Source organism: Condylostylus longicornis, unplaced genomic scaffold (assembly GCF_029603195.1).
Source record: "Condylostylus longicornis isolate FDR11 unplaced genomic scaffold, ASM2960319v2 ptg000005l, whole genome shotgun sequence".
Classification (NCBI taxonomy): domain Eukaryota; kingdom Metazoa; phylum Arthropoda; class Insecta; order Diptera; family Dolichopodidae; genus Condylostylus; species Condylostylus longicornis.
Genome location: NW_026577974.1, coordinates 78,374 through 90,655, shown reverse-complemented (window position 1 = coordinate 90,655; position 12,282 = coordinate 78,374). Strand labels below are relative to the sequence as shown.

The window sequence follows — 12,282 nt, the reverse complement described above, 5'->3', positions numbered from 1 at the left end:
TATGTTAAATTTTAAAATTGAATGATCAGTTACATATTTTATTTAATTTGCTTTTAGTAATTTTTTTTCTGCTTAATTTGGTTTTGTATGAATGGATTAAATGTTACTTTTTTACTTTATTATTTAATTTCTTTTAGATGACATAGCATAAATTTTAATTGAGATATAAACTTATTACACTGAGAAAGTCATAGAAAGTAACAGATAAATATTAAGTAGAAATACATACATACTTATAACTTAAAATGTTCATATTGCATTATCATATATTTAAAATAAACGCGATATTTTTATAAGCATTGAAAATTAAAATTTAAAAAAAAATACATCAAAATTAAATAAAATATGTAACAAATTTTATTAACTATGAAAGTCACCGAAATTATTAAGAATAGGTAAAACTAAAACGTTTAATATATTTTAGTTCCAAATTTTAAAAAATTAATGGATGCAGCTAATAATTTAAATCGTATTTTCCAAAATTTTTTAAAATTGCTGTTTGAAATTAACATATTGCAAGTAAAATTTTTGTTTCATACAACATATTTTTTTATACTACAAATTACAATATTTTCCTTATTTACTAAATATTTTTTCAAACGGAACATATCTTTATGAAATCAAAAAATTAAATGAAGAGTATAAAAAAGCAATATTTTTTAGTTTATATGAAAATTCTTTTTGTCAGCAAAATTTTTGTAAATTTTTCATTTCTTTGTTTTAATTTTATTTATAAAAGTTATATATTTGTTTTAAAAGTATTTACAAACTCAACTAACTTTTTTTGAAGCTGTCTTTCATAATGACAGACACTTTAAATTTTTTTTAATAATTTTTATCTTACACTAAAAATCAAATATTAATATTGTATGAATGTTAATTTTTTAGATTTACAATCTTTTAAGAAAATATATTATATTTTAATTACATTTGACATACATATGTATTATATTCTAATAAATCTTTTTTTATCAAAACAAGAAATTATATTCAACATTTTTCATCATTTACTATGCCATCCATCTAGAGAGATAGAAAAGATTGAAAAATTATGATTTATTATTTAAAAGTATTCAAACTAATTAGAAATGACTTAAAGAAAAATTTAAAGATCATTTAAGTTATTAATCTAAAATGATTGACATTATACACTCAGGTTAAAAATAAACTTGTGACTCTATTTTTAAATATTTGTCATTTTAGACTCAAAACTGTTTTTTCTTTTAACAACTATTAAAGAGTTTTCTGTAACGAGTTAAAAATTATGCAATTAACTGTGTATGTGATTAAATGCCAGATATTATAATACATTCAAATCAAATGTTCTACGACTGGCAATAAGTTGTTTCAAAGAGATAACGTTCAATAAAACAATTACAAAAAATTTGAAAATATAACACGTTATTTTTTTTATTCTAAACCATTCATTGTAAAAATGTTGTGTTTTACTCCATCGCATAAAAGGGATCTTAAAAAATACTACACCAGAAATTAAATGTATGTAAAAAATATAAATTGTTTACTGCCTATAAAACTTTTTCCAAATTCTGGGCTCAAGAGTTAAATAACTAGCGAAAAAAAATAAAATCAATTTTGAAAAAATTTTAATATTCTAAGAGATTTACATATAATTTTTTTTAATTTTTTGTTACAAGTAATAAAAATACTTTTTAATTTTCAGTGCATTTAAAAATAATGAAACCATGCAAGTTTCATTTTAAAATATTTTTTTATTTAAAATTTAATATTAAAAGAAGAACAAAATGAATAGTTGTCATAATTTTTAATTACAATATATGTATGTATATATATGCATTAGAAATTTATCAATTATATAAAAAATGATTGCAAATATATATTTGAAATACATAAAACAAAACTGTCAGACAAAAAATTTCTAAAATATTAAACTTATAAGCTAATTTGCATATTATTTACTAAAACGTTTACATCATCTCGTTTTATAGCCAACCATTTTAGATCAAAACACAATTTTTTTACTTAAGTCTTAAAAATATTATATTTGTATATAAACGTTAAAACTCAGACTCGATGAAGAATTTTTATCGTTTTTTATTCCGTATCAGTGGAATTATTTTGACATTATAATTTAATTAACGTTGAAATGTTTTCGCCGTTTTCAAGGTGAGTAAATGAAGCATTCATTAACATCACCCACTAACAAGTTATAAAGCATGCATTTTTAAATTTATAAATCGTTAATAGCTTAAAATTATATTGCCGAAATTCTCCTTGATAACATTAAAATTTTAAATCTATAGCGTTAACTACATATAACAAATACATATATAAGTATGTGTATTTACAAGTTATACGGTTTTACGAATATATACAAATACATCTTCAAAATAAAATTATTAAAATCACCAACGTAATTTTAAATATAAATTTACGTTGGATATATTCATACATTCATGTATGTATGTTTTGCGCAAAGAGTACACCTACATACGCAGTACGAACTTATATTTTCTATTAAATATTATTTTTAAAAGTTTTTAAAAATTGATTTTACTACTTTTTTATTTTAACAATTGTTATTATTCATAAAAAAAGGAAAACCAAATTGAATTAAATCAAAATAATTTGTTTTTAAAGGAAAGAATTTTTCTTTGTTTTTATTTTTTTGTATAGTTTTGTTTTAAAAACGTGATCTTACGAAAACGGCACTTGAATCATGTTCACCATAGCCTAATCGTTTTGCATGCTTAAATACTTCATTCGATATGCTAGTAGTTGGCATTGCCTGATCGACTGTTTCAGCCATATCCAAAACCAAACGCAAATCTTTTTGCATTAATGCTAGGGGGTGATTAGTTGCGAAACTATGCTTAGCCATTTCTAAAAAAAAAAACAATTCTATTAGTGAGCTAGGTATACAAAATATCCTTTATGAATCAAAAACCTTTTCCTTTTGAAATTAATAAACCAGATTTGATTGATGTAAGGTCTAATATGTCTAAAATATCTGTCAACGATATTTGAAAACGTTCCGCTAATGCAAAAGCTTCAGATAGTCCAACTAAACTAACGCCAACAATTGTTTGTAAAATTAAATTTACTGTACACGCGTTACCAGTTTCACCTAAATATACATAAAAAAAAAATAATATAAATTATTTCTTTTTTAAGTTTTTTTCTTTTACCAAGGAAAAATGTATTTTTAGCAATTGATTTAAAGCACGATTCGCATTCATCGAAAACGCTTCTATCACCTCCTGCTAATATAACAACGTTTCCTTCTTCAGCTTCAGGTCGTGTTCCTTGAATCTGAAAATAAATTAAAAGTAAATAAGGAACTAACATAACATGATAAAACATCAACATTACAATAAAACATAATTAATTTAAGTGTATTCAACATAAATAATAAAACATAATTGATTCATATGTGTTGTGCCATTTTCTTTTTTGTCTACTTTTGTAGAATAAAAAATGGAAAGCTGGTGAGATTGGAATAAAATAGTTTTTACAAGTAACAATATATCTTTTTTTTCTTATTATGTTAAACGCCATGATGAAATATTCATATATGTATGTATTTTCCAGTGTTAATTTGCAATTACAAAAATCTTTTAAATTATTTATAATTATGTTGGTCAATTATAGCTACAATTTTTAAGTGTTTCAAAAAATACTCTTGTTTTTTTAAATAAAAAACTACTTGAATTAAGGAAGGTTCTTCAATTTTAATTAAAGCACGTTACCGAAATTTAGTATTTACAAAAAATTTTGTTTTAATTGTAATTTAATTATCTTGAACAAAACAAGATAAAAATCAAACGATTTAAAGAAAAGTATATTTATTTTAATATAAGGAAAGACCTGCAAATTTACAATAAGATATTTAAAGAAAAGTGGTATATTTATTTTAATTTTAAGCTTTATGTAGAAAAAACACATATCTTTAGCTCTTTATAACTTAAAAACAGTTAGTTAAATAATTGTTGTGTGAATAAATGTGTCTTTTCACAAATAAAGTTATTGTAATTCAAAAAATGTGAAACTGAATTTTAAAATATGTATGTTTACATAATTCAGATCCATGTGAAAGAGAATTTTACTACCTACATAACGTATAGCAATAATTATTTTATATATGTAAATTAGAATTATTTTAGGAAAATTAGACACTGTGGAAGACACTTAAAATTTACCGAAGAATTTACCGAAGAAAATGAGACACTTTAAATTTTACCAAAAATATCTTTATCACATTACAATTACAGCCATTTAAAATAACCGAATTTAAAACCTTTTTTCATACTGATAATAATAATGTTATAAAATTTTCTGTGATAATTACAGTTGTTTTTTTAAGTTTGCTTCCTATTTACATAAATATTCCCTATAGATTATTAGTAGTAGATATAAACTTTTAATTATAAATATAGTTAAAAAATTGCTCGTTATTTTGAATACATCAGAAGTTTACAGATTCTTGTTAAAATTCCTTAACGAAAATATCTGTCCAAAGTCCCAAAATTAAATTTTATTTTTTTGAAAAAGTACGATAAGGAAAGAGCTGCAAATTTACAATAAGATATTTTTTGCATAAAATAGTATTTTTATCCCTGTTGCTTATTATTATTTTAAAGTGATTATCATTTTATAATTTTAAAAAATTTTAAAAACAAGACTTTGTTTTTTCTTAGTTAGAGGACAAAAAAAAAGTAAAGAGCAGAGGATCAGAAAAAGTTTTAAATTTATAAAAGAACCATTTTTAATTTATAAACAGTTTGAAATCATTGCAAATTGCCTAACAACTATAATAAATGCAAAATACACAAAATTTTATTTTAAAGCTGCCTTAGATTTTGGATTCAAAATATTTCAAAAAAGAAAAAATCAAGTGATTTAAAAAATTATCAATGAGTATTATAAAATTATACTAATTTCTTCCTGATAATTTAAAGGAAACAATTCAAAAAATTCTTCAATGAAAATGTTGATAATTTTTCCAAAATATAAATTTTTTTTTTAGGTGTATGAAAGGAAAACTTCCTTTTATTTACAATAAAATATATTCGCAAAATAAAAAGTATTTTATTCGAAATTAAAGGTAGTTTTCTTTTCATGCAACTACAAAAATTTAAAGGAAACAATTTTATAATGTATAGCTAGAAAATTTGAATAATTTCATAATAAAAATTTTGTATATTAAATTGTAAAAGAAACAGTATGAATTTCTGAAAATAAAAGGCGAAAAATATTAAACAATAATTCGTAACGAATTCGAAATGATAAGCAAAAAAAGTAAAAATAATGACACAACGAATTCTTGTACTTTGAAATTCAACATAAAGCCCACTAATTGTTCCTCACATACAAAAATCAAAACAAAATTATAGTTTTATTCAATATTTTAAGAAATTTTAGATCAATGGAAAATAAAAACTAAGGTTTTTATAAACTATTTAGCAATTAGTATAAATAGAACTAAAATTATTACAGGTTATAGAAAAATTATTAGAAATTGTTCCATAATTATTATAAATTATACCGCAATAATAATTTTTACTACAATTATTATAACTTTTATATTACAATTTTTATAACTTTTACAATTGTTATAAATTATACAACAATTATTAAAAATTATATAACAGAATATTCGATTAGAGGGCGCCAAATAAAAAGTTCTTAAATAATTACAAATATGATAAAAGCGACCTAAATAATTTAAAATTATAAGAAACTAAAATATTTTTGTATGTAGCGATTAATAAATAATAGATAAAAAAGAAAATCAAAAAATTGATGTAAAAATTTCATACCTGTGCTTCTAAATAACGACCACCAGCTCCTGCTATCGCGTCACAAATATCTTTCGATGTTTCTGGATCAATGGTAGACATTTCAACATATCCTTTGCCAGTAAGAGTTGATGACTGCAGAACTCCACAATTGCCAAACACCAGCTTTAAAAACATATTCTTAAGAAATTAATTAATATTTTAAATTGTACATTACATCTTTAGCTGCTTTTGGATCTGACACGCAACAAAAAGTTATATCAGCAGCATCAATAACTTCAAAAGGTGCTTCTTTAACGATTGCCCCATGTAGTTTAAATATTTCACACTAAAAAGATAGAACATATTAAACGTTATTCATGTAATGAAAATAATAAGTAACCTTGGATGGTGTTCTGTTCCAAATAACAACTTTGTGGCCGGTTGTGATAAAATTTTTAATGAAAATTGATCCCATAATGCCTACTCCGAGAAAACCAAATGTTAATTGAGATGGAGTTATCTCTCTTGAAAGAAAATCATTTGTACAAATCATATTGACAGGTGGTGCCTCTGGTCTGGGTACAACTGGTCTATTAATTAATGTAGTCGCACTTCCACCTCGTCTGGCTGTATTTGGTGTACTAAAATCGAAATTTGATGCATTTAAACGTTTTTTAGCACTGACCCCACTTCCAATATTATCATCAGAATCCCGCTTTCGTTTTGCCGAAGTTGATTTAGCCCCAGCTGATCTTGAGACTGAATTATTGGTTTTTGTACTTTTTGATGATTTTGCTGACAACGATTTCGGCTTTGTCGATTTTGGAGTTTTTTTTGGGGTTTTTTCATTAAAATCAGATGTGTCGCTGTCTCGCAATTTGTCGAAGTTGGCGTCAATATCATTTTCTGAAGATATTGCTGGTGGTTCTAAAGTTAAAATTGTAGGATCATTTATATAATCCTCTATATCTTTAAGAGCTAACTTGAATAAAGATGTTTTACAAGTCTTTGATAATTCTTCCTTATACATATCATATGGCTTCAAATTATCAATCTCTATCCACGCACTAAAAATAAAAATATCAAAAAATAATACGCTTGCAAAAGTTTAGAAACTTGTCAGAAAGTTAACATTGTATTAATTGAACACAACAATTAAGAGAAATTATTAAGCTGATGGAAATAAAATTCAAAATAGTTAAAGTTGAACAAGGGATAGCGACGTTTTATTGAAATCATCAAAAATAAGGTCCTACGCAAAAGAGCGTTTCAACCTTTTTATTTACATTACTTTAGTTTTAGGATTGATTTTATTAACTTTCTGCAATAGTAAATAATATATTGCTGAAAATAACTTACTAATTTTTTGATCCAAAAAAATAAATACACTTAGATGGTACTTGTCGTTTCGGAGGTTTACCAACTTTTGCTGGTGGTGAGACAACCTAGAAAATTATTGTACTGTATTTTTTTTTATTTTAAAGTAATCAAAAATTACCATCCCTGGCCACGGTGAAAATCCTTTCATTTTTGCCCTATAAAAAATGAAAATAGTATGATTAAAAACCATTTTTTCATTTTGACACGATCAAAATCAAAATATAAACAAAATCTTAATTTTTTTGTATAAGTACACTATTAGAAATACGCGGGAAATTTTCTTGCCGGCCATTATTAAAAGGGATTCTAGTGAAAAAGTATACATATATATATATATTGTATTCTCATAGGTTAGAAATCTTATTTCATTTTTGAAGAAACCCAATTAGATATTTCATTGTTTTGAAACTACATACTTATTAGCATACACTTTTGCTTAAAATAAAACAATTTAATAAAACACCAATAAAAATATTATGATAAGGAATGACATTGATTATAAAAAATGAAGCCATTTTTCTATATGCATCGACAAAAACTTACCACACCAAATCATTTATTTCAAAATGTATTAACTCCGACATTCCTATTTAACAGAAAATTTACCAAATAATGAAAGCAGAAAAAATGTTTGCTTTTAATAAACTAATTAATGCAAGAAATCTAAAAATTTAATTAAATATAAATTTATCTCCTCGTATTTTTCAGACTTTAATTAGAGCGCTTTTACCATTCACGAAAATTGACGACTACTGACGCCAGCCAAGATGGCATTGATGAATATTTTTAAAGTTGGCAGTACTGATATTAAACAATAAATAAACGTAATAGAAATCGTACTGTATCCATCTTTTGTGAAGAAAAAGCATTTTTATTTATGTTAAGAAATAGAAAGAATAGCTGCTTTAAGAAAACAGTATACATAACGAAGTGAAACCTAAATTTTAGCTCAAGGTAGATCTTAAATCTATTAACGTATTAAAATTTAATTTTTTTTTTTAGAAACATAATAAATTTTGTCTAGTAAACGTGTTTTTTTTAATCATGAATTATTGAATATTTTGACAAATTGTATTAATTAAAACATATATTTTGAAGTTGTCAAAACAAAGTTCAATAAAGCAATGCTTACAAATCGAATTTAAGATTTAGTTTGAAAGGATCAAAATTTGAAATATATTTGATTTGTAACCACCCAATCCAATCAAACCAAATCGTAAAAGAAAAATAGAATCTTGTTCTATCCTACTTGAAAATGGTGAGAGCTAAAACTTAATGTGATCAACTGACTTTTTCTTTAATTACAACAACAAAAAATCAGCTGAAGTGACAAAAAATTTTATCAACTTAAATTTGATTTGTAAAAACTAATTCGATTAGTTGCCCAATTTCGTTTGATTTTTAAACGCTCCCTTATTTCAATTGAGTTATTTTAAAAATTAATTATTAAAATTTGCATTAATTTATTAATTTAAAAATAAATTTGTATTAGTGCATATTTGGTTTAAAATAATAATGTATTTCCTGGGTTTCCTATAAATAAATAAAATTTTCACACTTTAATCAGCAATCAGAAAGAAATCAATTGAATTGAACATTTTTCGGTTTGATATCGCTACGTATGTACATCGAAATCAAATTTTTCAGAAACTAAAAACTAAAAAGGTATTTTTCTTTTTTTGGAAATAAAATAAAAACATAAAAAAAATTGAAATTATAATATTTAAAATAAAAAAATGAAATTTTAATATTTTGAAAATTTTAAAACATATTTAAATAATTTCAAAAATGATGTTGATTATTTCGTCATTTATTTATTTTCATTTCATTTAGTTTAGCACTCTTCAAAAAAAATTAAAAAAAGAATTGCTTGTTAGTTTCAATTTGTCCGTCCGTATAAATATATATACATACATACATACATACATATAAATAGATCTTTAATAGGAAATTTTTTTTAAAGTCGATATCTATTAGTTCGTTTCCTAAAGTATATCTATTTTATAAGTAATTCGACTCGATCCATGACGTTATTTTTTGTTTGCTTGCCACTTCCACTACTAAGAGTATTAGAGATTATTAATAGGAAATAGATAAAAAATAAACGAACTTAGTACTTAACTTGCTTAGTAGTTAAATTTATAACAGCAAACACTTATTGGTGAACTGAATCAACTTCTGGCAGCTAATTTTGCTAAAGAAGATCTGATAGCTTTTTTCTTTTCAGCCGTCGACTGATACCGGATATGTTGATCAACTTCGATGCCTCCGTATTTGTATCCCTCTATTCATTATCAATTCATTATCAATTCACTATCCAATTTAGCAGCGTATTTTATCGCAAACCTTTTAATTGTTGATGACCCTGGGAATATTGAGATCCCGGTGTAAATCTCTATTCAACCTATGTGCATTCACTATATTACGTAAGACTTTGTTCTGGAAACGTTGTATTGTGTTTATGTGTAGATTGAGGCACAACCTCAAAGTTAAATTTCGTATAGCCAGAATGTTTTTAGTACCTGATTATATACGAGTAGTTTATTCTTCGTTAACAATTTTGAATTACGACCGATCAACCAGTACAATTTTCTATATTTGTGATTTAATTCTTTTCTTATTTTTTTAATATGTTTTTTCCCCATTAGTATCGCGTCCAGTGTCATGTCCAAATATTATGCTGACGATTCGTGTGGTACAGGTACTCTGTTTAAGGAAATAGAAACGTGTTGGTTTGTGTGTGCCTATAAAATTAATGTTTGATGATTTCGCTTCATTTAGTTTTATTTTCCACTTTATAGTCCATTCTGGAATTAAATTATTGGCATACATAACAAACAATAGTGGGCTCAGTATGCTGCCTTATGGAACCCGTGCATGTATTTCTTTTAATTCGGAATAGTTCTCCCCTATTCTTACTCTGAGTAACCTGAAGTTGAGATACGATTGCATTAATTTGACAAATTCAACTGGTAAAAGGTTATGTAACTTATAGATTAACCCTTCGTGCCACACACGATCAAATACCTGAGCTACATCAATTCAGACAGACATATATTATGTACTAATTCTCTTTGCCAATAATTTTTATAAAATGAAATGAAATTAAGAAGGTATACTTAACTCTTCTAGTTAAGGGAACTTTTTTATACACAATTATTGGTGAGTGCTTGCATTAGTGTTATGTAAACGGAAAGTCGAACTACTTCTTAAATTGATATACGCTCGGAAAAATATTAGGCATTTTAAAGGTGCATAAAGCTACATATTTTTGTAATTCATTCTAGTACACGGTGGCAAAAATGATGTGTCCATACTATAAAAGCGAAGCGAGATAAAAAAAATGAGTGTAAAATTTTAAAAAATATTGAAAAAATTTATAAAAAGACATAAAATAAGAGTGGTGCAAAAATGCTTTCTTTTGTAGCAAATTTTTGATATAAATGATATAAGGCCAAAAATAATTAGGCCCTTATTATGATCGGTTAAGCGAATAAAATTTTTGGAGAGTAAAAAGTTTTGGAATTATGATTGGCGGATTCGCCTAAATTTTAGGCGAATAAACTATAAAATCTTTCGATTGAAAATTCTGTGTGACAAGCTTGGCGAATGAAACCAAAAATCAAATTAATACATACTCGTAAGTGTTTTTTTATTAGATATTATAGCATTTATAGTGATACTATAATGGAAAAATCTAACTATATGTAAAGTAAGTTCATAAAATTCTACAAATTATTGTAAAAAATGTTGATTATTTAATATTTATTTAAGCGAAAAAAAAGAAAAACAATGTACATGTGTGGTGTTATTATTTACGGTAGGTTTTCTGATGTCTTGCGGTAGCAACATTTTGGATCTGGCGAATGAAAGCATTCGCCGACTATAATTTAAAATATCATTCGATTTGCCTAGTCCATTCGACTCGCCTATTCTTTTAATAATCGATACACATAAAATAAAAGTATCAAAGAGAAAAAACTCGATATAACACATAATTTTTATGATAAAAATAAAATGCCATGGCGCTGTACCACAAATATATAGGAGCTTTTATTTATTTAAAGTAAAAAATAAAAAGGAAAACACTTTTTTATAGATTAAATTTTATTAAACCCAAAAATACAAATCTTAAAATATAAAGTAAAATATAAGCTGCGATTGTTAATGTCTACTATGAGCAAAATTTTGCCAACAAATATTATCTTGTTTTTTTTTTTGTGTTTTATTTTGCATATATATTTGTAACAAACTATCTATCTATTGTATCTATTGTATCTAAAAGTTTTTTGTGCATTATGGAAATTTTTAAGAAAAAGTTTTAACTGTAAAAAGCAGTTCGAACATTTTCAAACACATTTCAAAACTATTGTTGATTTGCTAATAAATTTTTACTGCTTTATGTAATTTTATTTGATAAAATTGTCAATATTCTACCCTTCTTAATTGAAGTAGACATAATTATAGTCTATCGCTTGTAATCGTACAATAATATTGATAAAAATTTAATATATGCATTATTTAGTACATAATACCTAAGTTTGGTTTGTATAAAATTACAAAGAAATCCATTTTCACCACGCAAACAAAGAAGGATACAAATATTAAATAATTGTTATAAATAAGGAGATGAAAATTAAGAATTTTCTGATTAACAGTTTTGAAAAAATATAATTTGAAACATTTTTTAATTTGTTTAAAAGATGACGTTAAATACTTTCACAAAATAAAATAATAAAACCTATGCAGGGTTAAATCAAATAAAATGACTATTTTGAATTAAATTTAAAATTTTAGCAATGCATATTTTAAATTTATGATTGTTTAATTTGTGGTTGAATCACCGTTTGATAATTTAGATGATGTTTTGGAATTCAATATATTCTTTTTAAACAACGTTGTTTTACCATACTGCATGCAGAATTCTGCTTAATATTATTCTGTTTTGTAGTGTACTATTATTAAGGCATTTGTATTACATGTAATCTTAATTTGACAAGATGATACGTTATCTAAATTTTTATAAGATATTATGTTATCTTAATTAAGACATTACCTATTTTTAAGATTAATTCATTTTACATAAAATGAAAATATGAACTAAAATTAAAAAACGTCATTTTTAAATGTCGTACTTATAAAT

General features: G+C 24.4%; 1 protein-coding gene across 1 annotated transcript; it reads right to left on the bottom strand.

The window, feature by feature from the left end:
• Positions 1-503: 503 nt before the first annotated feature.
• Positions 504-7,878, bottom strand: LOC129615045 (cytokine-like nuclear factor N-PAC). The gene is made up of 10 exons (XM_055530098.1): positions 7,683-7,878; positions 7,258-7,294; positions 7,119-7,204; positions 6,160-6,826; positions 5,995-6,105; positions 5,799-5,942; positions 3,168-3,291; positions 2,927-3,106; positions 2,681-2,862; positions 504-1,023 (listed from the first exon to the last, which is right to left on the bottom strand). The coding sequence occupies exons 1-10, from the start codon at positions 7,721-7,723 to the stop codon at positions 991-993; spliced, it is 1,605 nt and encodes a 534-aa protein (XP_055386073.1). The 5' UTR covers positions 7,724-7,878; the 3' UTR covers positions 504-990.
• Between the last annotated feature and the right edge of the window lie 4,404 nt (positions 7,879-12,282).